At 44.1% G+C, this 26,074-nt stretch overlaps 1 protein-coding gene and 1 long non-coding RNA gene across 3 annotated transcripts in view; one reads left to right on the top strand and one right to left on the bottom strand.

Moving 5' to 3' along the window:
- Positions 1-1,779: 1,779 nt before the first annotated feature.
- On the bottom strand, positions 1,780-25,425 carry LOC136648173 (opsin-5-like). Its single transcript, XM_066624219.1, has 5 exons — positions 25,337-25,425; positions 16,161-16,323; positions 14,635-14,762; positions 7,661-7,989; positions 1,780-2,697 (listed from the first exon to the last, which is right to left on the bottom strand). Exons 1-5 carry the CDS (start codon positions 25,422-25,424, stop codon positions 2,110-2,112), a joined length of 1,296 nt encoding a protein of 431 aa, XP_066480316.1. The 5' UTR covers position 25,425; the 3' UTR covers positions 1,780-2,109.
- The window catches only part of LOC136648174 (uncharacterized), a 37,077-nt gene continuing 19,506 nt past the window's right edge, over positions 8,504-26,074 (top strand). Inside the window, exons 1-2 of one of the 2 annotated variants that reach the window (XR_010794326.1) lie at positions 8,504-8,556; positions 11,840-13,197. This is a non-coding gene — a long non-coding RNA (uncharacterized lncRNA). Of the gene's footprint in view, positions 8,557-11,839; positions 13,198-20,190; positions 20,434-26,074 lie in introns of those variants that run through there. The other variant, XR_010794325.1, reaches the window with a different exon arrangement.

The following is a 26,074-nucleotide window of genomic DNA, read 5'->3' on the forward strand; positions in this document are numbered from 1 at the left end:
TATGACAAGGGGTAAAAATACTTTGGTGATGACACCTCAGTTACATGGTGGATTAACTTCTCCTACACAATATAATTCAGCTTTAATGTGTACACCTCTCTCCATTTGTTTTGGTAGCCTGCAGTTTTGTTGCTATGTTCAGTATGCTATTCCAGTTTACCTTGAGGGCACCGAGTTCAGTTTCTTTTCTGTTTTCTCCCCATTTGGACTACACAATTTCAGTAGTTCGCTGAATGGCTAAATATATTGGAAAATCTCATTTCTCTTCCAATTTGTTATAAAATGTGAGCAAGGGAGTATTTTCCAAACTGGCTTTTCTATAGCTTGGAAGTATCAGGATTTTCATCTCCTCCTATGAGCAGAATCTTTATAGATTTTAAAGAATTGTTTTTTTAAAACAAAACAAAAAAACAAGATTCTCTTTTTAAAGCATACTGCTTTCTCTACAAAGGAAAAACTGTTCAGCTTTTTTTTTTCTCCTTAAACACAACTTAAGTTTGTCACAGATCTATGTTGGCTGGCCTGTTTCTTTTAGAGGCTGAAGTTTGAGAAATAGGACTTGGCAGTCCTATCTATGACTTTCTAGGTCATTAGTAGAGTCTTGCATTTGCCTGTTTTAGTAAAACTGTGATAACAGTTGTCTCTTAAGAGTAGCTATAACACCGTCATGATTTTTAGATGAAAACTGATTTGTTCTTTTAACCCATACATATATCAATGGGAGTCTTCTTACGGACCTCAAGAGCCATGCAATTCATCTCTCCCACAACTTCATCTCTGGTTCCTGCCTTCTGTTCTTCTTACCATGGTGACAATATATTGAGTGAGCTAATAGTTGTACAACTCAGACTTACTTGTCCAGTTGCAGTCCAACTGGAAAGGATGCTGTGTACTTGTGTCTAGTATCTTCTGTGCCTTTGATGGCAACCAAATATGTTCTTGCAAGGAGTGACTTTTTTTTGTAATCCTCCCCTGCACAACAGGCCTTTGTTTTTTAAGGCCATGGGTGATGGTTCTCTCAAATAATGATGGACTGAGACTCAGAAGCAGTAGCACCGAACACTGTCATGTTCAAAGCACTGTAGACATCAGGGTGCTTCTTCTGCACAAGACTTTCCTGTGAGGTAGACAGGTGTCATGGCACCCCAGATACAGATGAGGAAATTAGACATTTCCACCTTATTGTTCCACAGTGGAGTCCAAACTACAAAATTCGGGACTGGAGGAACTTGGTTGAAATAGCACCATAGATTTCTTATGTTTTGACCCTGGATGCCATTTGAGAGAGCTGTGTTCTTTCATTGTTAAAAGAAAAATAGGGGAAGGATACACTCCAGGGAATTGGAGGACTGTGTCTGTCCTGCAGTGAGGTCAGTGCTGGCTCAGAGTGCATTGTGTGGTGTTTTGAAAGAGAGCATTGTGGAACAGAGGAGAACCCAAGAGTGCCACATCTGCAGACACTAACACCAATTGAGCAATTGTACCTGCCTGCTATGCTGGGTTGACTGGACAGTGGATGTGCAACTGATTCATATCACAGTATAGCCCCAGTTGCACGTACCTGATAAGCAACTGACCCTGTGCATTTGCACCATGGCTGACTCAGCCTGATTTGGATTAAAGTGTAACATTTTGGCTTGGCTGCAGGAGCATTTAATGGTTCCTGCCTCCAATGCCAACAGTGTGGGTTGACCGAACGTTTGCTGTGCAACTGAGCCACAGCACAGTGCAGAGAACACAGGTTGGCCATGTGCCTCTGATGAGGAACCAGTCCCCATATTTGTGTCACACAGCTGGACTTGCAAGTGTGGCACATGAACGGCAATAAATGCCCCAAGGGCCTATGAGCCAGATTTTTCCACTCTGGTATTGTAATTTTTGTTAGCGGGTGCAAAATTGTTGGCACAAAATTGCAACTGCAACAAAAAATAGAGGAGAGATCTGAAAAATGCTGGTGTAAGATTTGCAGTATCCTCTAACCTGCAAAGCACACTTTGGGAACCACCGTACATATGGATAAAAGATGGACTGAGACTGCAACACGATATTCCTGCTTGTCTAGGCAGAAAGGGGCTACCCCTGCCTTTGAACCCTTGCCTCCCGCCGTGCTCAGATAAGGTCCCTCACAATATTTGAGGGCAGGACATCCCCTGCCATGTTCACAGTCCCCATTCCGGTCTTCTTCCGCGTGACGAGCACCATGACCTGCACGGTTCTCTTCAGACTTGGCCGGCAAGTTGTTCCATCTCCCAGAATTGCCAGGGGCTTGGTCTTGGGGGTTGTACCAGGCTTTGAAGTGAGCCTGTAGCACCGGGGATAGTTACTGAAACATTCAAAGGTGTCAGTGCAATTCCTGCAGGATCCACGGTGGTCAGTGAAAGCCCTCGAGAACCTCATGGAAGCCTTGCCTTCTCCAGTATGGAAGGACTGGAGCGTGATAATCCGGGGCCTGCTGCAGCAGAAGACTGCACACACTGCTTGCAACAATGACAGGTCTTTGGACAGGAACTTTTGGAAGTTGGGCTTGAAGAGTAGATAAACCAGGGGGTTGTAAGTTGCCGAGGACTTGGCAAATAAAGCAGAGAGGGCGAAGGCCAAGACTGGCACCTGGCTGGCATCTCCAAAGGCTGCCCACATGGCCACAATTGCATAAGGGGTCCAAGCAGCCAGGAACCCAATGCACACAGAAACACTCAGCTGGGAGAGAGAGGAGAGAGAAAAAGAGAGAACAATCTATATGAATATAGTAGAGGCCTGCTAGCATTTTGGCCTGTGCCAAGACTCCAGGATTGTCAATCTTTACTCAGATTGGTTCCTTGATTAATCTTAGCCACCATGTAGCATGCATTTAATGGCTGTGGGTTGTCCAGCTTTGGGGCACATCAGCACAGGGTTGGAAAAGTGTTAGCACAAATCTGGGGCATAGCTGCCCTACAAATTTACATTGGCTTTATGTTAGTTTAATTCTCACTTTCACCTAAAGAATATTGGGGGACTATGGTTTGTTGAGCGTGCTAAGACATCTCTATAGCTCCATCACAGAACTACTGTCCTGAAAGCTCCTGGGAAAAACAAAATGCCTATTAACCAATTTTTGCCCAGCCTACAGGTGTACACACTTAGCAGGGCCTAGGAGGGGTGGGGGGGTAAAGGGGGTAATTTGTACCCTGGCCCAGGGTCAGAAAGGGGGCCCAGGAGTCAAAGGAAGGGGCCCAGAAAGTTCCTGGGACCTGACACTTTCCTGTCTTACCTGAACTAACTGCTAGCACATAATGCTGGAGCACAACCATGTGCATGCAGTGTTAACTGCTGCTGCAAGCCATACACATCGGGCTCAGGAATGCATCCATGACCTTCCTAAACACAGAGTCAAATCTGGGAGGAAGCTGGCTTGCTACAGTAGCTCTTTGGCTTGTGGATCCCATAACCATGAAGGAGTGTATAGAAGCTCAGTGACCCAGGTTTGGGGCTATTGCTGCTGCAGAAGTTCATTTTGGTCCATTCTAGTGTGAGCCTAAACACAATGATGCTAATTTTCTGCAATCCATTTTCTATATTTCAAAGATTTTAGAGTGACTTAGGAGTTTGTTTGGTTTTCCATATTACTTTATCTAGCTGCCAGTGCCGCATGATCAGGTAGACCTGGGCTCTGCATCAAGAAGCCTAGTAGACTTGGGCTGCAAAGGCTATTGTGGCTGTCAGCACCCTCCACCTGCCAGTTTGCCCCCTGTTCTGCCTGCCCCATTGCCCCCTCCCCTTTTGGGAAGGGGCCCAGAAAAAACTTTGTATCCCCTGACAAGTTTCCTCTTATAGGCCTTGACACTTGGTCCCTGTTGCGTTTATGCAACGTTGGGCAGAAATGGCTTAAGCCAACTTGACATTTACACATGAACCTGTCTGTGCACTCAGGTTGCCTTTGGAGGGTGTCATCCAGGAGCCCCTGTCATCTGAAGTGAGGTGGAGACCAGAGAGAGAACCCTCCCAGTTGTAGATCCCCAACTATGAAATGTTCTCCTGGTGTCAACCCTTATGAATTTTCTGTGTTGGGCAAAGACCTTTTTGTTTTCCAAGGCTTTTGAACAGTGCTAGAAACTGTTCTTCATTGCTGTCATTTTTATTCTGCTGATTATATATCGCTGCTTTTATAATTGCTATTGGTTTTATTGTTTGCTGTTTAAAGTTTTATCCTAGAAGCCACCCTGGGATGTTATTATATTAAAGAGTGGGATATGAACAGATTAAATGAGAATCCTCATTTCAGAATATGGCATGGGTATGGCTAAGGAATTGCTAGTACCACATTAAACTTTTGCAGCCCATACTAGAGAATGGAATCATTCCATATCAGTACGGTGGCTCTGAAGGGAGAAAAGAGTCCCTTCTGGGCCCCAGGGTATGTACTATATCCAGTTTAGTACTACAGTGCCATGTGAGTGGTAAAAATGCTCTTTTTTCTGGGGTGTTATGTGGGAAATGTGCTCCTCGTATGCAGTGAACCTGTGAGCCCCGTGTATGGGAATCTGACTTGCTTTTTAATAGACTTGCCCCCAAACCAGAAGTCAGAGCCTAGAAGTTCCTAGTAAGTAAATAGCTGCACCATGATATTATTCAGCTGTCAAGAGAAGGAGCTGCAAAAAAAAAAAAAAGGGAAAAACACCTACTCTGCTTTTGAAGTGAATCTCTAGATCGTGGCTCAGAGTAAAAGTGCATGTCTTAATTGCATAAGTTTGTAATTAATGAGTTAATTAACTGAACGAATGAATTGGTTAGTGCACTCAGCTGGATTATAAACAAGCCCTGGAGTTTCTCTTCCCTTTAGATAAGCAGTCCCCAATCTACTGATGATAAAATGCTTGAGAATCTGGAGGGTAAGGCGTCTGCACAGTGAAATTAAGTTGTCACAACAGACAGCCCTGCAACACGAGTGAGCAAATCATCCCGGCGTGATGGAACTCGGTTACACTTTACCTTTGCAAGCTTCAGTGCGTGTATCATATTTTTCCCCCTGATATGACAGACGGAAAATCTGTGTGGGAGAAATAGTCTGTGCAGTTGATTCTTCATACTGTGTTCCCCAGGAGTCGAGTCCTGGAGGAACGAAACAGCAGCCCAAATAAGGGCCAGTTGATGCCTTCCTTTATCCTTGCCGTGTGAATGCCATGGAATCAACCACTCTGTGCCAACAGCAGTGTTTAGAACTGCTTGTATTGCAGTCATAATGCATTATTATCTCTTTCACATCCCCAGGTGGAAATCTATGTACAAATTTGCTCCCTAGGCGCTGTTTACGTGCGGCAGTATGCACAGCTCCTAGATCAAGGACAAGCTCTATTTTACCCAAACCCATTTCTCCTCCCCCCCAAAACCCCCAACTACTCCAATCCCTAATGAGAATATGAAGGTTTATGTCATGATTCTGGTAATGTTTGCGTTGTGTCACTTGCTGGAGAAACAGCCAAACCGATTTTTCCTCTCTCTTATTTTTATCTTCTCAGGTATTTACGTCTCATCTATTCTGGATCACCTTGGGTACGCTTAAGCCAGATTGTCAAGGGACGATTGAACAAACCTGCATGTCAGTGTTTCTTGAACACAGTATTGAGGATACTATTTTGGTTTTCTGGTTCATGACCGTATTTTCTTGCCTTGTAACCACCACCTGGAAGGATCTTTGGAAGGCCTTTGAATTAAAACACAACTTATGCTGTACTCCAGGGCTGTTGGAGGAAATTTAAATAGTTTCCTCTTTGGTGATTGGGGGAAGCAAAGTAACTTAAGCAGCAAATCCCCCCCCCCCACCTTAGGTATCACCCCAGGGAATCTCCCTCACCCGGTTGACTGCTAATCAGTAAAAAGACAAAGATGCACTGGCTTGTTAAAGTTGCAAAAAAAAAAGTTATTTACCTGCAGTTCCATTGAATGTATATTTACAGCATCTGATTAGGATCAGAGGTTCAGCTAATACTTAGAGATAATAATAATACTGTTAATAATAGCAAGGCCCTGGAGACAGAGTTGCACCAACTCCAACAAGGGCAACTGTACTGTGCTGCAAGAGTGAACATATAGTCTGAAAGGAATAGAGGAAGTGATGCCAGATGGGCAAAAGTTAAATGCCCCAACTGTAATGATGCTGAGTTGATTGATGTGGTGAGTTTGCCCAGACTCCAGTCTGGCCAAAGAAATGCGGCATATATCAAAGTGTGTAGCTCTGGGACAGGGACATTTTTTTTATTCTGCAAAAAATGCAGTATACTTGGATGACTCATCAATCATAATATGTCTTTTATTTAATCTGGTTTAATCTCGGAAGTATTTGTGTATTCCACCTGCCATCTAGGGGAGGCGAACTCTAGCAGGTTTCACATTAAAGGTTAATCAGTTCATTACTTTGCAGAGTTTTGGTTACTCAGCTATGAGGTGTGATGTCATTCATGACTTGCTCAGCTGTAATTCACCAAGGTCCTGGAAATGTGGAGGTATATGCTCTTTTTATCTAGGTGGGACAAGAGAAGGGACTTGAGGCTCTTCTCCTCTCTTATTCTAGTCTACCCTGATAGCTACTTAGGAGACCTAGGCAAACCATGTGCTCAGACTCTTCGAAATAACTTGAACAAAGGACTTTTGGAACATATAAAACTGGAACCCTGATTGGTAAACCTATTCTAGCCATAAAGTGAAGAAAGACATCAGCCTAAGTAATCTTTATTTTTGCCATTTCTTTTATGCTGCAAATTTTTGTTCCTCCTTTATAATAACAATTCTGCATTGAAATAAGAGCTACCCAAAGACTATTCAGGCAACATCTGCATGACAAAAGAGAGGGTGTTGTATCTGTAGTTACACACTTTCTTGAAAGGAGCTTTAGGGCACAACCTTGAGGCACCCATGGAACTCTGTAAGGCATGTTTATGCCTCCTCTGGAGGAAGCTGGGCTGGTGCTCAGAGGTGCGCTGACCTGTGGAGGGTGACACAAGCCTCCAAGCCAGGTTCCTCTGCGAGCTGACGTAAGGCTCTGGTGTGGGTGGGGAGGAGGCGTTCCTGGGTGGGGGGAGGGCAGGTGGTGGGCAGTCCCGGGGTCAGGTGGGCGGGAGCAGGGCTCGATTCCCAACCCTCATTCCCGGGGACTTTGGAGTGACATGAAGAAGCTGCTCTCTCATTGGACTTGTGCCACCTCAGGAGGTGGTGCAAGTCCAAGGAGACCCATTGGAGCTAAGGTGCTTTACCTGGAGGTAAGGGGAAAAGTTCCCCCTTGCCTCTGACTGAGCCACCTTGTGCCCCTATCCTGCGCTGGATATAGTGCAAACCTCTTGGCTTGCCTGTTCCAGCGCAGGGTAGGATTGCGCCCTTAGGCTCAGTTTAGCAAGGGAAATCCAAAGATGTAGTGGGACAGAGCCAGAAATGGTTCTTGCCCCCCAGGGTGGTTCTTATTTTGAGACAGCAAAATGATCCCTGACAAGTTGGTTGAGGCAGCAAGTAAAAAGCAGTGCTTGCTTGCGAGGTGAGACACAGTGTATACTTGGACTGAGTATTTTATGTCTGTGCAAGAGAACTGAGGTGTGCGTGAAAAGGCAGAAAAAATAGCTTGTGAAGAAGCTGTTCTGACAACCACTAACCCGTCTCTGCTCCCCTTCCGACCAAACCCGGTCGATCCCCTTACCTTGACAATCAGACTATGGACACTGTTGGTTTTGCTCCGTGGTGACATGTGCTGCTTCACTGCTCTCCTGGACACTTTCACAGTCCACAGGATGAGTGAGTAAGAGATGAAGATCAGGATGCAAGGGATGATGTAACAGAAGACAAAGAGGGCCACAATGTAGAACTTGGCTTCTCTGGTTGAAGCTTTCCACTTGATGCAGCAAGCAGTTCCGTAGGGCTCCGGTCCATAACCACCCCATTCTGCTAGAGGAGCCACAGCAAAGATCAGGGCATAGACCCAGACGCATGCCAAGAGCGCACCAGCATATGTGGGAGAGAACTTATTGCCTAGGAGAGACAGAGAGTGTGCCTGGTCAGGACATTGCCAAACAATTATAAAACAGGAGACAGTGGCGTTCAGAAGAAGGGGTGTAATTGGAAGCAGAGGGACAAACAACCTGCTGACACAGGAATGCCCATATTTTTACGTTGCCCAGACAAGAGAGTTTTAGCCAATGCAACTTTTCAAACATCTGCTGGACTATGGACATGGCAAGTGATGAAAAGTTCTTTAGGTTTAAATATTTAGAGATTCAGATGAAACAAACTGGATGTATGAAGCGGATAATTCATTTTGCAAAGTGGTACCACATCAGCCGTAGTCCAGTTCACTTTACCCTCTCAGGGGTCTTTCTGCCATCATCTGCTGTATGTTTAGATCAGCCTGAGACTGAGCACTGAAGGTGCATGGTCAGGGGATGTTCTTGAGAGCACGGGTGCCCTGCAATTCAGATAGGAAGCGTCTAAGGACTGGATGCCAGCTGTATATTCCATCCCACATTTTCTTCCTCTCCCTTGTTTGGAATCAAGACAGTTTGCATCCAGTGCTAATCTGTGGACTGGTTTAGCTGGCTGGTAGGTGCAACTTACTACTTCCTCAGGAAAGCTTTTCTCCCGAGTCGGTGTTTGTGCCACCTCTCCCTTGCTAAGAAGGATGTTTAGGTTTCTTTGTACAAAACCCCCATCCTCATAGGAGCTGTTTCTACCTTCCCATTTTCAGTCAGTGTCATTATCTGGAATAACTATTATTTTCAGTGTTCCATTTCTTGGTGAACTGATCTTCAGAAACTATAACTAACCCTCTGCCAGGGGACAAGATTTACATTTGAGGTCTCGAGATTTATGCCATCTCCAAATGACCTTTTCCAAAGAGCTCTTGGAAAAGCACTATTTGCATGCACAGCCTCCTCCCTCCCTCTGCCGCAAACACTCTGACAAATAGCCCTTTGAGCACGAAACTGCATATTTACACGTGCACACAGCGCTGCGCTGGCAAATATTTTCCAAAGCCCTTTCAACACATTACCTTTAATGTCAGGTCTGATAGAAAGCTTCAGATGTGAGGGCCGTATTATCCTCTCTCAGTATGCAAGAGTAACTTCCATTTGCTTCAAGATGAACGATCATATGACTGCGTCTTCCCCTGCCTTAGGAAGGCAGCGCACGCCATATGGATGCCGCCTGTATCAAGGCAACCTTGTCACCCTTCCCTCTGACATGCCTTTATCTGTGCAGTGATCAAAAGCAGTAAATGGGCTACTTCGAGTCAGGCGGCAGTGTGTGGACAGATCAGTAACATGTTGATAAAACTCACTTTGACTTGATTGTGATTGCAAAAGGGCAACAGCCCTTCTCTGGAACAGGCAGGAAGAGGCTGGGAAAGAGAACTACACAACAAAGGGTGCAATCCTAACCCACTTTCCAGCACCAACATAAGGGCAATGCAGCTCCAAGGTAAGTGAACAAACATTCCCTTACTTTAAGGAGGCCACTGTGAGTACCATCCAACTACAGGGTGCAGCACACGTCCCATTGGCACCACTATGTCAGTGCTGGAAAGTGGGTTAGGATTTGGGCCCAACTTACATTGATTTTAGACCAATGTAATTGACAAGGATGCAAAGTTTTATGTGCACACCTAAAAATGTAAAGTGTGATTTAATCAACACAGACCTGCAACTCATACAAGTGCAGTACAATAACCAAGGAGCTGTGGCTGATTGCCACTCCCTGTCAAGTGTACACTCACTGGCAAATCCAGCTGTGTGATGTGTGAAACCACTCTCACACAGTGCAAGGTTAAGCATGTTTACTCAGAAGTAAACTCAACTGAGTTTAATGGAATTTACTGTCTGGTAAGTGTGTATAGTATTGCAGCCTTATTTACATACAGAAATGTTTGGAGTTCCTTTATATCTACTATAAGACATAAGGTTGGGTGTGGAATTGTACATGTTCAGTGTTACACTCAAGTGTAGACAGTCAAGTAAGACTATTCACACATTACATTTTATGCACATTAGCTATTTGTACACACATCCACATGTGCATATGAATGAGAGCCAGGGCGGTGTAGTGGTTTGGGAGATGGACTTAGACTTGGAAGATCCAGGTTTGAATCCCCCCAGCTCCTGGGTGACCTTGGGCCAGTCACTTTCTCTCAGCCTCACCTACCTCACAGGGTCGTTGTGAGGACAAAAGGAGGGGGCAGCTGTGTACAGCTGAGCTCTTGGAGGAAGAGTGGTATAAAAATGTGAATAATAAATATGACCATATATATTCAATAAAAAAGCTAACATGGGACAGATCCGGTTGCCGCTGAATGTGTGTTGAGTGTTCAACATGGTTGTATGCACACTGTATGCAGACTGTAAGTGCATGAACAACCCATGTGAACAGGAGTCCATTGGAAGTACCTGCTGCTTCAGATTGCCATTTACACTATGCATAGAACAACTTGGCAAGCTAGCAGTCTGTGTTGTCCAATAATCTTAACTTACCACACTTCTGCACCTGCTCAGAAAACAAGGAACACAGCAAAACCTGTTTCACCACTTAGTAGACCACCAGCAGGTTACCAAGTAGTTATGAGCACACTATGGCGTTACTATGTGATCAAATGGTCTTCTCCATTGCTTCCTTCTGGAGTGTGGCCAAGTCTATCTATCTGAATGAGACATCCTTAAGAAATAAGGTAGCCCAATAACAGACATTGCACATTGGATTTTAGAATACCTAAAGTATACCATGATATACATAATTGAAATATGCATTTTGATGGGAACTTGGGGGGAACAATAACCTAGTATAGCCTCTTCAGGCTGAAAAATGATGGGAACAGGTAGCAAAGAGGAGAAGTTAGAGGCAGGAATGGAAGGAATGGAATGGGCTGAAAATTATACTAGTTCAAAGGTTAAGGCCAAGGACTTGCAACTGGACCAAAATGGGTTTTTTTTCCTGTCAAGAAACCATGCCATTTTTTGTACTTGTCTTTGACTTTTAGGTGATATTTATGTAGTTGGTAAGAAGCTTTAAAGAAGGAGGAGATTCTAAATAGAATGATTTAAAATATCAGAAGAGCAGCACTTTTATGCAAATACAAATCAAACATTTTTGTATCAGAAAAGTCGGTTTGTGCCACGAAAGCTGGAATTTCTGTTCACCCTTTCCTCCCCTGCTTAAATCCTAAAGTCTCTGATCTTCTAAAGGCTTAACTAAAAAAAAAAAAAAAAAAAAGCCAGTCTTCAGACATATTTAGGGATAACATTTCTTTTGTAACTAAGCAATTAGAGATATACTGAGATTAGTTATTTCTTAGCAGGGAAACACACAAGTGCATTAGAGAACAGATAAGCTTATGAGGCCTTGAAACTGCATTCCAGTAACTGGGAAAATAGAAGAAGAAAAGGTCACATTTTGGCTGCTAGTGAATAGCTGGTTAGCTTTTATTTCTCCATCCAATTTATCTAGTATGGACAGTAGTCCCTTAAGCTCCATGTTGCCTGCATAGCCCAGGGCCCTTGATGTACATATCAACTCTATAAAAGGGTGATTGGCCTTATAAAGGCATTTCTGTTGTTTGCTGGATGGACTTGTATCTTCTCCAGATGAAGTTGTTGACAGAAGCATTTTGCATTTGTGTCTAATCTGGATGGGGCTGAATGAATTTCAACATTTTCTTTTCTCAAAGTCTAGGCTAGAAGTTAAGTAGAGAGATGGGCCACATGTTTACAGCAGTGAAGGGCCAGAAGTAGGGAGGAGGAAAGCGATGGTGTTATCACTAATTTGAACTTGAATGAATGAAGCCTGCTACAAACTTTTTACGGGTTTGTCCTAACTATGGTTGTTCTCACTACAGGATGGACTTGCAATGTGAGAATATGCCTGTAATAGAAATGCGGAAGATCCCAAGAGGAGGTGGGGTGTGGTGTCAACAGCGGCCCCTTGCTCTGGCAGGCAAGCATGGGATTAAAACCTAGGCTTTGAGCAGTGAGCAGCCACTTGGAGGCAACTTCAGGATAAAAGCAGAACCTGGAGCAGTGAGAGTTGGTGGGTAGTAGGAGGAAAGCTTGGAGGAAGGGAGAGAAAACTAAACTGATGGATTCATGGACTGGCTGATGGACTACTGGGCCACTAACTGAATAATGAACAGACAGGTGAATAGACTTCTGAGGTTTGCCAGAACAGAGACTGCTGGAGACACTGCAGACTGGTGTGTGCACGACCACGACCAGGCCACGACCAAGACCTGCTGAGGACCAAGGTGTTGCTGTGGTGGCTGGAGAAGCTGCTGGTGGGAGAGGGAAGAAAGGAGGACCTCTGTAGGTTGAACAGGAGAGCTACTCTGGTGGTGGGGTCCAGTAGTGCTGCAGTGCTGAACTAGGGCCATTGTTGGGGAGCTAATTAGCTCAAAGTGAGCATAAGTTCTCTAAGCTTTGACTGGGAATTTGGCAGAACAATTCCTAACATTGAAAAAGCAGCCCCACTGTGAACCTGGTTGGAGATTTGCCCTCCTCAACTGGGCCATAGCAGCATCTCCCAGCTGGTTCTATTCAGCATCCACAAAGCGCAGGAGTTGGCAACCTACGACCCGCAGGCTGGATCCAGTGCACCACCCAATGTCATACTTCCTGGGCAGAACTCAGCTTGGGAGGCTTTGCTCCTGCCAAATTTGCCGCATGCTGGATAAGGAACAGCAGGAGGGTCTGCTGTTCCCTGTTTGGTGTGTGGCAAATTGGACAGGAGGCTCTATGCCAAGCTCTGTGCTGCCGCCTTCAGGACCTTGGCAACCTGCAAGTTCAGCGATGACGAGATGGCATCATTTTCGAACGCCCAGCTCCTTTGCTGCAAAGGTTGCCAACCCCTGACCTGGTGCCTTCTATGGTGGTTGCTTTTCCCCCTTCAGGTGGAACATAACCCTTCCTGAGTTCTGAGGTGATTTATATGTAGGAACTTAATCTCTTCAGTTTAAACTCTCTTTACAGAACAGGCTTTCACAGTCAGACCAGCTTTCCCAACCCAGGTACAGTACAATGTATCGGAAGAAATACATCACTGTGCATTAGTGAGGATGAACAGCAGTGCATCATACTTAGCACACAAGATGGATACCAGCGTGCTGGAATTCATATCCTTAGGATTGATGCTATTCCTTCCAGCTTGGTGCAGAAGAAATTTATTGGACAACATAACTAGCCGAGTTTGTCTGCAAATCAAGTGAGTTTTCTTTATATGCATTATATTTCTGCTTCAATCACAGTTTGGGCAAAAGAAGATGAATGTGGCTTCGTTTGCCTGCCGAAATTAGATCGTGGTAACTGGGTTGTGCAGAAGGACGTGCAAAGGTAGTGGGTACATTTGAAACATCCCCTCTTTTTGTGGATGCCACTGCTTCCTCAATATTTGTCTCCCAGAAATTCATCCACCAGTGCAAGTATAAGCACACACCTCTCAAGCAAGGCCAGCCCATTGATGATGTGAACAGTGTGGTGTGTATCAAGTTGTGGTTAGCGGTGAACAGACTTGGTGTGCCTTTCTCGCAAGTCTGCTGCCGCCTGCCTCCACCCTGCCGCAGATTGAATGCTGTGGTTCACTTCCCACTTGCTAAAAGTGAGCAGGAAGCAGATCAGAAGGCAGCAATCCAGCCCCCTCTCGCTCTACCTCACCCCTTCCTCAGATGCTCAGAATGCCTCAGAATGCTCCCAGCACGCTTCACACTTCCTGATTTGTTTAGGGACCACATGAGGAAGGGGTGAGGTGGTAGGGGATTGGATCACTGCCTTTCATGCTGCTTTTCCAGCCAGGGTGGCAGACACAGAAGGTGTGGTTGTTCCACACTTTGCCAGTGCTACATTGCTGTCTGAAAACCTTCCTTTTCCAGCAAGCCCTTTATTTGTCTGCTGGGCCAGACTGCTTTCATTTTTAGGGCTGCCTTCTTAGTTTAATGATGCTTTTTGTTTATGGTTTGTCATGTTTAGTGTGTTGATTTTGGTTTTTCATTGTACATGTTTTATGATAGGTAAGCTGCATTCAGCCTTTCCAGACTGGCTGTGAAAAGGCGGGGTCAAAGTTATTTTATGAATAAATAAAAATAAAATAAATTCAGAGGGAACTGAACCAGGTGTTCTTTTAAGGGTTTTTTTAAAGCTCTACAATTCCACAGTTGTCATCGAATACTAGTTTGTGTGAGCAATTTTGATTTTTCTCTTTCATCATCATGAGTATTTTTGCCCTTATTTACATTCTCAATTATTTGGCTGCTGGAAAGGAGATCAAAAAAAATATGTCTGGTGACTGGTTGTGGAGAAAAATAAGTTCTCTCTCCTGCAATCATATATCTTAGCACTTTTAGGTTGAACACAAAACAGCAGACAGGCTGATGATTAATTTACAAACGAATGAAAAGGGAAAATGGCTAGCTTCTGTATTATTTTTTTCTTTGTGCTAATTACTGCAATTTCAAACGTTTGATGAATAGGCTCACTAATGGAAAGTCCTCCCAGAAGAGATGTTGCTAAGAGATTCATGACTTGCCTAACCCTGTAGAAGGGGTTGCCCATCTGGGGTGTGTGTGTATGAAGCAATGCAGAGAAGGAGATATTTAGCAGGAGAAAAAAAAGGAAGGGGGTTGGAGCGACACGTCCCAGCACCTACCGTACGCCGGATAACAGACCTTCATGCAGCACACTGTGCTCAGTGCCGTCAGGCTGGTAAGACTACACAGGCCAAAGAGAACTCCGCAAAAGGCATAGAAGGTGCACAAGGCATGGTTGAATAGCCACCTGCAGAGGAGAGATAACGGGGGGGGGGGGGAATTGACCTTTCCAGAAGGCATTATTTTGGGACTGCAGCATTCAATAATTTAATTGGATGGATTGAGAAACACTTAGCTGACTAAGGCTGAAATCTTATAACGCAGCAGTTCCCAACCTGGAGTTGCGACCCCTCAGGTACCGCATTTTAAAAATCCTTTGGGGGGGGTGGCAACTGGCAGAGACCCGTTGGCGATGGCACCTGCCACTTCCAGGTTTTCCCTGATGCCACAGCTACTGCTGTTGACTATAAGCAAGTAAGAAAGGGGTTTTTATGAGCCTTTTACCACCCTGTAGTCGGTGATGGAGAGAATTGGCCATTGTCTAAGGGTCCTCTGAAGGTTCCAACCCTGTCTTACAGTTGGGAACCACTGCTATAACACTTCCCTGGGAGTAAACCCCATTGAACACAGTGATACTTCCTTCTGAGTACACATGTTTAGGATCACACTGTAAAAAGGTGTCCCTGATTTACATGGTAGCAGATTTTTTTTTTTTTAAAGAAAAGATGTACATGATTTTTAATGAAAATACTAATCAAAACAGTAGGTGGCAAACGTTGCCTTAAAATAGGCATTCCTTCTCTCACATGTAGGAGGGAATACCGCTTGTGTGGTGATGCTGATTTTACAGGAAATGTTGAATTCTGCAAATTGTATAAATTATGAAAATTATGCAAATTTGCATATATTCCATTAATGTGCTTGATTTTTTTCTGCTTTTGCCACCTGCATGGAGTGGCAGTCAACAATGTGATCCACCCCTTGACTCTCAGTTATCCTACTGAGTCCAGATTTGACTTTGGAGATGTTGTCAGATGTTGTCAGGTATTTCCAAAATATGCTGTAACTGTGAGGACTCCTGATTTTCTTAAAAATGAAAGCAAGGATAGTGTGCATGCTAAATTCCATACCCAGTTCCCAAACGAGCAGCTTTTCTGCACTAGAAATGAACTCACCATGCCTGCCTAAGCATGGCAAAGAAGCTGCTGAAGCCATGCATCTCTGTCCCACATGCATTTGGTAGACTTTGAAGTGCAGAAATATCTAGGTGTTGTAGAGTGCAAGCACTGCAGGAATTTGTAGTCAGATTCCAAAATTTCTAATCATGGCAAATGGTTCAGGTGGACCCATCTCCCATGAGAAGTGATTGGATCTAGATAGAAATGAAATGGGCACACTGATGGGCAGAGCGATCTTGTCAATCATCTCCAGGGCTGGAGACCAATGCTATGACACTATGGAAGCTGGGCAGAGGAGGGATCTGAGCACTGCCTGAATGAGAAACCATGTTAGCCCCTCCGAGCTTGATGAAGGAAGAGTGTAACACAACAAGTAACACAGTGAGTGACTCCACGACTCAAACTACCTGTGTGCAAAGAAAGATGGTGTGGCCAGTGGAAAGAGGGTCACAGTCATGCCAACATCACTGATGGCAAGATTCACAATAAAGAACTCGGCAGGTTTCAGGATGGCTCTCTTCCGATAGGCAATCAGCAGGAGGAGAGAGTTTCCAAACAGAGCCACTACGCCTGAAGAGAAACAAAAGCAGAACCCATATTGAAAAGCCATATTCCGCAGCGGTTGCATCATTATTTATATATTTATTAAGAAATTATTTAGTTATTAAGATATTATTTAGTTAATGAGATACTTGAGAAACAGTATGTAGTATCTACGTACCATCCTCGAACATCTGAGTTGCATCATGGCCTTCATAGAACATGCACTTTTGTATAATGATACAGTTGCAATCCATAGTTATTGATTGGACAACGGAGAAGTTGCTACTTGTTTACTGTGCTAAAGCATCCAAATACCCTCACATGGTGCACCCTTGCTATAGATAAATCATGTGATGGACAAACAACTAGATAGATAAATCTAGCTATAGGTAAATCTCTATGCCACAACTTCTCCAAGGAATTCATTTAGGGCCAACGCAGACATACTTCCCTCTGGGTTTTTCTACTACTTCCACTCCTACACTGACACACTTACCTGACTTGCCTCTAGTGCAGAAATATCTAGGTGTTGTGGAGTGGATTCACTGCTTTGATCACATTTCTGACTTAAGAGATGCTCACCTGCCCACCTGTCCTGCCCCTGGCATGTATATCCATTTAAACATTTGTTCTACACTTTTTATATAATGCAAGTTGGGGTTTTCATAAAATGCTTTTTTAAAAATTGGGGACGGGAGTGGCTTTGCAACAAGAACTAGCCAAACAACAGTCTGTGCAGCCAGTGGGAAGGTGAATTTCCATGCATTTTACATGTAAACCATCTTGGGTGCCATGGCAGGGAAGTAGTATATACATGCAAAAAAGTGGGGAGGGGGACGACGACAACAACAGGACACAAGGACCAGCCAATCAGCACTTTGCTCAACCACCTTCTCCTGGAAACAGAAAGAACTGGTTTCTCCTGGACTTCATTCACTTAAGAAGTGTGTACATCTGTCCTAAAAGACACGACTGTAGATGCCCATTTAACTCTTCACTCACGGATATCTGTTTTGGACCTTATCATCTTTCGGCTTGAGTTACAAGGTCACACTGATCACAAACACTCATTTCTTTAACATAAACTGAGGAATCTACTGGAATTTTCCAAGTTTTTTGGAAAATGCAAATTGTTGGATCACCCAGATGGAAAGGGAGCTCCAACTGGCATTTTTCAAAAAGATGCCAATCGTAGCTTCCTTTCCATCTGCGTGATCCATTTCCAGGAGATCTTACTTACAGAAGACCTGGCCAAAATAACAAACACATAAAAAAGAATTCAAAGAACACAGGGTTAAATTTTCTTTGAATACTAATGTTTCTCCCAGTTAACGTCAGTGACATTCTAGAAACCTTGTGAGCCAAGTGATGTCCAGTACAAGCAAAATCCAATCTTCTGCTCGCTAAATACACGGTGCAGCCATTTTCAAGTGAGATTTGCCCTCCCAGCTAGAGATGGGTGACTTCCAAATATTGTTCCTGGCAATCTCTCTCACCTATGGATCTGTCTTATACAATAATATATTGCATGCACAAAGTAAACATGAAAAGGAACATGATGAAGATTATGCACAATCCCACTGAAGCTGCAGGGAGATGCTTGCTCTTTTGTTTGAACATAGTTGAGACAACAGTGGTAATTAAAATTTAATGCCCAGGATTTTCCTTTTCTATTAAGTCATGCTAATTTCATTTAAAAAGAGTTTTTCCTGTGTAACCGCAAAGGAGGTCCTGATTGCTCAAGGGGCAGGCTATGGGATATTGGAATGGCTTCCTAATAGATTAGCTTGCAAATTAAATATTATAACAGTAGCATGCCAAAGCTGAGTAATGTCTGCGGTAGCCACACTATCCACCACCAAATCCTTGACAGCGCCAGCTCATTCTTAAGCAAAGTGCATTTCAGAGCTGCAGGTAAATCATTTCAGGTGAATGATCTGGGACTATATGTTCTTGCTTCTCCCCTTCTCCATGGTTTCTACTGCACAGCAATTTCTTATTTCTTTACCTGTCGTTTATTAACCATACACACTAGGTATATTATCTTATAGGCTGTTTATTAGCAGTGTGCAAAGATTGCTGAGCTGGACTTTCTCTTGTCCCATGACTTGAAGATTATTCCTGGATGGGCTGAAAAAGGAAAGCCCTGAGGAAGCTGTTCTGATTGGAAAGCTGCTGTCCTATTGTGTGTTGCTGCTTTATACGTTAACACCGGGAGACGGAAAGGCAGTGAGCTATCTCTCCGCATTGCTGTGATTATAATGCAATCAGAATCAGGATGTCTCTGTTAATGCACTCAATCACCTTCATTCCTTGCTGCTCTCACCTCTCTGATCCCTTCCTTTCCTCTCTTGTCTCCTCCCCCTGCCTTGGATTAAAAATAAAATATCCCCACATTGCAGGGCACACAATTCTGCTGAGAAAAACAACCCAGCATGATGTGTATTAGCGGTTACTCTGGCCAAGACCATAATATTCTCTTATGGGCTTTTTCTGGCTCCAGCCAGTCACTGAGATGGTGTGGGGGAAGACGGGAAAGAGATGCCTGACACAATGATGTCCTATCATAAGGTGTTACTTACACAGTACAGTGAATTGGACAAGAACTCAACTCAGGGAGTCAATTTATGGCAGCCTCCAAGTCTACCCCTTGGTGTGTCATTGTAGGTTGTAACTTTAGACTGTAAACTCAAGGCAGGGAGTTGTCTATTTTATCCTATAAAAGGCAATGGACAGGTACACCCTGTATAAAAATAACAATGGTGATGGTGATGTTGTGGCTGCTGGCCAATCATGCCTTCATGTAGGAGATTACTGGCTAAAAGCCCAAGATGATGGGTTGGTGTTTCATTGATGGGAGTGAACAGTCAGGAGATAGTGCTCTGATAGTTAGGAATCTCTGCACATATATTAATGAGACACCCCTTCAGAGCTTAGATGGGAAAAGCATGAGGATGGTAGAAGCAGGAGTTTGGATTGGGGGCAGGCTGCACTCTGAGTTGGCTGTAGGTGAAGTACTTTGGGAAGTAAAGATGTCCTTACAGGGGCCTAAGGTGGAGAAGTGCATCTTCTGCTTTCTGCAAGTACCTCTTTGCCTCCCCCATGCTCTGCTTGTATATTTGCCCATAACAGAAATACAATCAATTCTTGTTATCTGCTGGTGTGAATACCAAATCAGCAGATACAGAACCATTGAACATTAGAGGAAAGGGTAGCTAACCTGGTCAGGAATGCTAGTAGCAGATAGTTTCAAAATGGTGTAGCTAGCTTCAGAATAGCCATAGACGGCTTCAGAATCACCATGGATAGCTTCAGGGTGGCTGTGGATGCCACAGATAGCCTCAGAATGTTTGCAGATAACTGAGAACAGGCAGTAGATGGTGTGACAAATAACTCCTGTTCCCGCAGATAAACAAATCCACAGGAACGGAGTGTGCAGATAGCAAGAATTGCCATGAGTCTACAGTTCTCTCATCCAAAGAAAGCTGCCTCTGAAAATTCTCACTACTCAGGGAATTTGGGGGCAACTAATGAAATGCTGATGGCAGTCATATAAAACATATTGCACAGGTAAAGTTATTTTGCCCATAGCTCTTTTGGCTTCTGGGGAAAATGGTAATCAGAACTGCTAGAAGCCTGTATCAAACTCAGCCCCAACACTTTAAAACTGTGTGTGTGTGGGGGCGGGGGACACACACCACAATTACAAAATCAAAATTCTGCACAAGAGACAAATTACATAATCAGGCAAATTTGAATAGGTTTGCCTATATTGATCTGCCCCTTTGCTATTGAGAGGGTGAGGCTGAGGTTTAGCAGGCCACCCCACAAGACAAGACTGCATTTCTTGTTCAGCACTAAACTCTGTGTCATCCAACGTCTGTGGTATTAGAGACTGTGCAGGGCAAGGTTGGCTGTTCCTCTTTCCTTGTAACACGGAGCAGACAGGGCATAATATCTGCCTTCTGCTGAAGTGATTCCCTGGAGGGAGCCTGCCTTTTGTTAAGATTGACTTCGGAATAAATTGTCACCAAGAAAGCCTGGATTGGAATTACAAGGATATTGCCAGTCTGACTCAAAACATCAGGATGATTGCTAAGGGCTGCTTTGGTGCTCAAGGACAAAGCAATGATTTAGGTCAGTGGTGGTAAGTGAGCGACTGGGGGGGGGGGCACATGGAGACTGCATTGTGCATTGAAACTTTCTGCATTGTTACCACACTTTCCATTCAGAAGTCTCTCTCACACACACACTTGGCATCTGTAGCAGCAGTGCAAAGCAAATGTCAGACTATTCTTGGCCAGTGAGCCACGGTCATTCAGAGCACATCTGCATTTAGAGCACATCTGCAAGGCACTTTTCAAAGGCATTTTGAAGTTGCACTTCTGGATCATCCAGCACAAATGCTCGGAGGTAGTGGAGTAGTGTAATTCTCCCATCCTCCCCAACAGCCTCTTTTTACCTTGTCTAAAGAGTCATGTGCCACCAAGAATCTGAGGGACAGAGACAGAAATTGCAGCTGAGGATGGACCAGAGTCAGGTACCAGGTTGCTGGCCAGAAGCAGAAAGTGCCAACTGGGCTGGGTTGGCTTGGACTGGGCTGGGCTTGGAATGAGTACTAAGGGAGTCAATCAAGTAGAGAGGCTAGGCTGAGTAAGACAAGGCTGGAAAGGGAGATAAAAAGGTATAGAATCTGCCTGAGATGGAAGAGTTGTAGCCTGTGCATATGACATGATTCCACAGGAGTGGACAGAAAAAATCATCAATGGTGGGTGCAGAATCAAACTAATTAAGAACTTTAGCTTTCATTTTTAAAAGGAAGTGGATGTGTCTACCTCTTGTAGCTACGAAGGTATTCATTTCTGACATGGTAATAGTGGCTGAAATCATAGAAGAAGAAAGAGAGGGGGCAGAATATAATTTCAGTTGGGACTTCAGGTTCTTCCATAGCCTTTTGCCCCTCTTCATCCCTAAGATATCCAGAATCTACATGATGCAAAATAAAAGACATTATGCAAAACTGCACAGTTTGCATAACTGATGAAGATTGCAGAATTCACCTTTTCTGACTGAAGAATTTGGGTTCCCTGCATGCACAATTTGCATAAGAACATAAGAACAGCCCCACTGGATCAGGCCATAGGCCCATCTAGTCCAGCTTCCTGTATCTCACAGCGGCCCACCAAATGCCCCAGGGAGCACACCAGATAACAAGAGACCTGCATCCTGGTGCCCTCCCTTGCATCTGGCATTCTGACATAACCCATTTGTAAAATCAGGAGGTTGCACATACGCATCATGGCTTGTAACACATAATGGATTTTTCCTCCAGAAACTTGTCCAATCCCCTTTTAAAGGCATCCAGGCCAGATGCCATCACCACATCCTGTGGCAAGGAGTTCCACAGACCAACCACATGCTGAGTAAAGAAATATTTTCTTTTGTCTGTTCTAACTCTCCCAACACTCAATTTTAATGGATGTCCCCTGGTTCTGGTGTTATGTGAAAGTGTAAAGAGCATCTCCCTATCCACTCTGTCCATCCCCTGCATAATTTTGTATGTCTCAATCATGTCCCCCCTCAGGCGCCTCTTTTCTAGGCTGAAGAGGGCCAAATGCTGTAGCCTTTCCTCATAAGGAAGGTGCCCCAGCCCAGTAATCATCTTAGTCGCTCTCTTTTGCACCTTTTCCATTTCTAGTATGTCTTTTTTGAGATGCGGTGACCAGAATTGGACACAATACTCCAGGTGTGGCCTTACCATCAATTTGTACAACGGCATTATAATATTAGCCGTTTTGTTCTCAATACCTTTTCTAATGATCCCAAGCATAGAATTGGCCTTCTTTATTACCACTGCACATTGAGTCGACACTTTCATTGACCTGTCCACCAACACCCCAAGATCTCTCTCCTGATCTGTCACAGACAGCTCAGAACCCATCAGCCTATATGTAAAGTTTTGATTTTTTGCCCCAATGTGCATGACCTTACACTTACTGACATTGAAGCGCATCTGCCATTTTGCTGTCCATTCTGCCAGTCTGGAGAGATCCTTCTGGAGCTCCTCACAATCACTTCTGGTCTTCACCATTCGGAAAAGTTTGGTGTCGTCTGCAAACGTAGCCACCTCACTGCTCACCCCTGTCTCCAGGTCATTTATGAAGAGGTTGAAAAGCACCGGTCCCAGGACAGATCCTTGGGGCACACCACTTTTCACTTCTCTCCATTGTGAAAATTGCCCATTGACATCCACTCTCTGTTTCCTGGTCTTCAACCAGTTCTCAATCCATGAGAGGACCTGTCCTCTAATTCCCTGACTGTGGAGTTTTTTTTAGTAGCCTTTGGTGGGGGACTGTGTCAAACGCCTTCTGAAAGTCCAGATATATAAAGTCCATGGGTTCTCCCGCATCCACATGCCTGTTGACCTTTTCAAAGAATTCTATAAGAATGTTGTTTTAGTACAAAGTAGACACACACAGCCCTCATTAGAGAGTGAAAGATTTTGAGCCTGTGGTCCTATAGGATGGTTATGTGGCACATACTACACCAATCTGATTATTTGATTGGCAGGTACATATTTATACATATTTGATTGGCAGGTACCAGGGACAGGGCCTTTTTGGTGGTAGCACTGCAATTATGAAATTCTTGCTGTATTTTTTTTTCCAGTTTTTAGATGGTGGCCAAAGTCCTTCTTGTTCCTGAGAGCTTTTTACTTAGTGTATTGAAGGACCAATTTTAGATTGCTGCTGCTTAATTGGGGTTATTGTGGTTCCTTGTCTACAATTTGCACAGTATAACATTGTTTACCATTTTGTCATATGTTGTTTTTATTTTTTTGTAAGTTGCTTTATAAATTTATATTTTAAAATGGGATAATGATATCAAATAAACAAACAAATATTAACATTTTCTCAGGTAACCCATCGTTTTTATTAGCACAGTTTTTTAAAGTATTTGAGTGGCTGCCATATGAAATGTTTCCTGTATCCCATATGGCAAACTCATGCCTTGGAATTTTCACTGGGAATGCAGAACCTGGTTGATTGAGTGCTTGCCTGATCAGACACCCAGGTTGATCCTTTCATTTTGCAAGTTATTTTTGCCAGGGGAACATCAATCCCTTTTCTCTCTGACAGCAGTGATCCCTTTTTCAGTGCATCATTAAGCATCTCCAGGAAGCAGACAAGACTGATTAATTTCTCCTGCTGCCTCTGGAAGTCTGAAGACAAGTCCCTGAGAAGGCAGGTGGCTGGGATCATGTGGGACCAGTTTCAGTTCTGCTGTTGGTCCAGGGCTGATTGGCTGCAGTGGATTTATTCTGCTTTTAAAGGTGACTATAATGATCTGTGTATGTTGGCTCCATGGACACTCTTCAGAAAGAGTTCCTGTAAGCCACATTCTGCACAATCTGCAGAATCAAGTTGTCGAGCTTTTTCAGGGCATTATCACTTCAGTTAATGAGTTTACATATTTGGATGCTTTCCCATGAAAATAAAAAGAAACTCTAGCTGCATATAGAAAAATAGCATGTCAGGGGAAAGGGCTGAATGCTACTCCATGACTTGCTAGTTTTCTAAGTGCAGGGGCAGGTGCCTGAAAAAACTAATTTGAAATTAAGGTACAGATCTTACAACCCGGAAGGTTCAAAACAAAACAAAACTTATGGAAATGTCAACTTAGGAGCCAATCAGGAAAAAGAGATGGAGCTCTTATCAGGCTTTGGGGCAACAGAGAATGCCAGTTCTTTTTCATTTCCTAAAAGCCATGACATTATCCTCAACCTGCTATCTATTACAACCAACAGACCTGGAATTGCTCTGTTGTGCACCCTTTCCAGGGAGCCAGATCTGTGGCTTTAGCTGCTTGAGCAAAAGTTCTCCCTTGGCTTCCAAACTACTCATGGTTCTCTGAAGAAACATTTAGATGACCCCACTGTCAGGTTGCCCCAGCTCCTGAAGCCTGATTTGGCTGAGACATCCTCCGAAGATGAAAGGGAGTCCCCTAGGGATCCCAGTGATGAGGGGAAATTGGCTTCTTATAATGAGGACACAGCAGCCACTGTTAGTGTGGAGCCCCATCCTTGGATTCCATTAAATCCACAGTCATTGATGTGCACCACATGATGCATCCCTGAGCTCTTCCTATGTCACAGGACCCCCTCCTCCCATGATCACTTTCTAGCCACCAAGGGCAAAAACTGTTGTGAACTCTGACATATTCCCATCATGAGAGATGGAGCACTCACCTCCCTTTAGCAAGATCTGCTCCTAAAAATGAGACCAAACGTAAGTGCTTCCAGGATCAGGCCTCCTCTGATGTGCCGGAAAATGTGGGGTTGCAAGGCCTATTATACAAATGCTCAATTGCTACCTGGCTGGTGGGATACCTGTCCTTCCCAGTTTCTTGTTTTGTGACCCAGCTATCTTGTGGATATCATCTGTGCTATTTCGGCCATTTTTCTGGCTCCATAACATCCCTCCTATTTCCCATCTGTCCTGAGCTTCTTACTGGTGTCTGTCACATTGTATCTGGCCTCCCAATTCGGAAGTAGCTGGGAATGACATTATCACCAGTTACTTCTGGTGCTATTTCTAATAAGTGGACCATGAGAAGTGATATGGTGGAGGACAAATGTTGAGAAAGTTGACTTTTACCTTATGCCCTTTGCAATAATTTTCCCCAACACATGGATGACTAGTTCCCTTTCAGGGCTTTGAAGTTCTCAGCATCTTTCTATGTGAGGGATGTTGGGGACATATCATGCTGAAGGATATTGTCAGGTCCCCTAGCCAGGACTTTAATGCCCAAGTGATTTCAAGCACTAGGGTTTGCATCAGATGGCATTTCCCTGACACAAGAAACGGAGTCTCATGACTTTATGCTGGAGTACAAAACAAAGCTCTTCTAAGCCACAGCATAAAGTGTGTGCAATCAAACTGCAAGGTCTCCAGAACATGACCGTGCTAGATTGGCTGGTGGCTTGTACTGCTATTTCCTAGGGATCGGTTTTCTTGCAACACCAACTGTTTTTCCTTACCAAAGAGGGAATAGAGGGTTCCAAAGATCAGGTCTTCTCCTTCAGATAAGGTTGACAGAAATGCTGAGGAGCTGGAGACATTTTCCATCTAAGAGGAAAAAAAGGAAGCAAAAGAAAATTAGGATAAATGTGGATTAACCATGAAACATTTGGTATGCTGCACTCCCCCGGGAATAAAGCAGTCATCCAAATAGCCGACATTTTTTTTAGCCAGGTGCCTTTTGGCAGTCTGTGGCTTTAAAACAAAGTCGGGCTGCGAGTGCAAACTAAAGAAAGGAACTGACAGTTTGTATATAGAATAGACGGTGGTACTGAGAAGCAGATTGCGCAGTGGGTTGATATAGGATCGGGTGGGCTTGCCCAACTCTTGGTAATCCCCCTTGATTTCACTCTTGTGCATTTAATTACAGATTATGCTGATTAGCTGCAAGGTCATCTTCAAAAACAAAAATGTTTTGACTTAGGTACTTTGCAGTCAGAAAAGGCCCCCTGGTGAGTTCAGCGGTTGTGCTTCTGTCAATACTGTTTGATGAGGATGCTGTGCAGTTCTGACCCCCTCTGTTTGTGGCTCCTCTGGGGAATGTTTGTCTGAGCCTTAATGCTAATTGCAGTGGACTTTTCCAGCTTAATCAGAACCGGAGTAGGCAAAGATAGCAGGCAAAGATAGTATTTGTGGCCAGGGTCCTGTTGGCCTCTGCTTCAGTGCCAGATTAAATGGCACTGCAGAACCACCTGGCA

This window comes from Tiliqua scincoides, chromosome 4 (assembly GCF_035046505.1).
Source record: "Tiliqua scincoides isolate rTilSci1 chromosome 4, rTilSci1.hap2, whole genome shotgun sequence".
Taxonomy (NCBI): Eukaryota; Metazoa; Chordata; class Lepidosauria; order Squamata; family Scincidae; genus Tiliqua; species Tiliqua scincoides.

Coding starts and splice junctions, on each gene's coding strand:
- LOC136648173 (XM_066624219.1), bottom strand. CDS start 25,424: ATGGAAAATGTCTCCAGCTCCTCAGCATTTCTGTCAACCTTATCTGAA. Junction 16,324..25,336: donor AACCCTCTATTCCCTCTTTG/GTAAGGAAAAAC, acceptor GTTTCTCTTCAG/GCGTAGTGGCTCTGTTTGGA. Junction 14,763..16,160: donor CCATCTTTCTTTGCACACAG/GTAGTTTGAGTC, acceptor TCTCCTCTGCAG/GTGGCTATTCAACCATGCCT.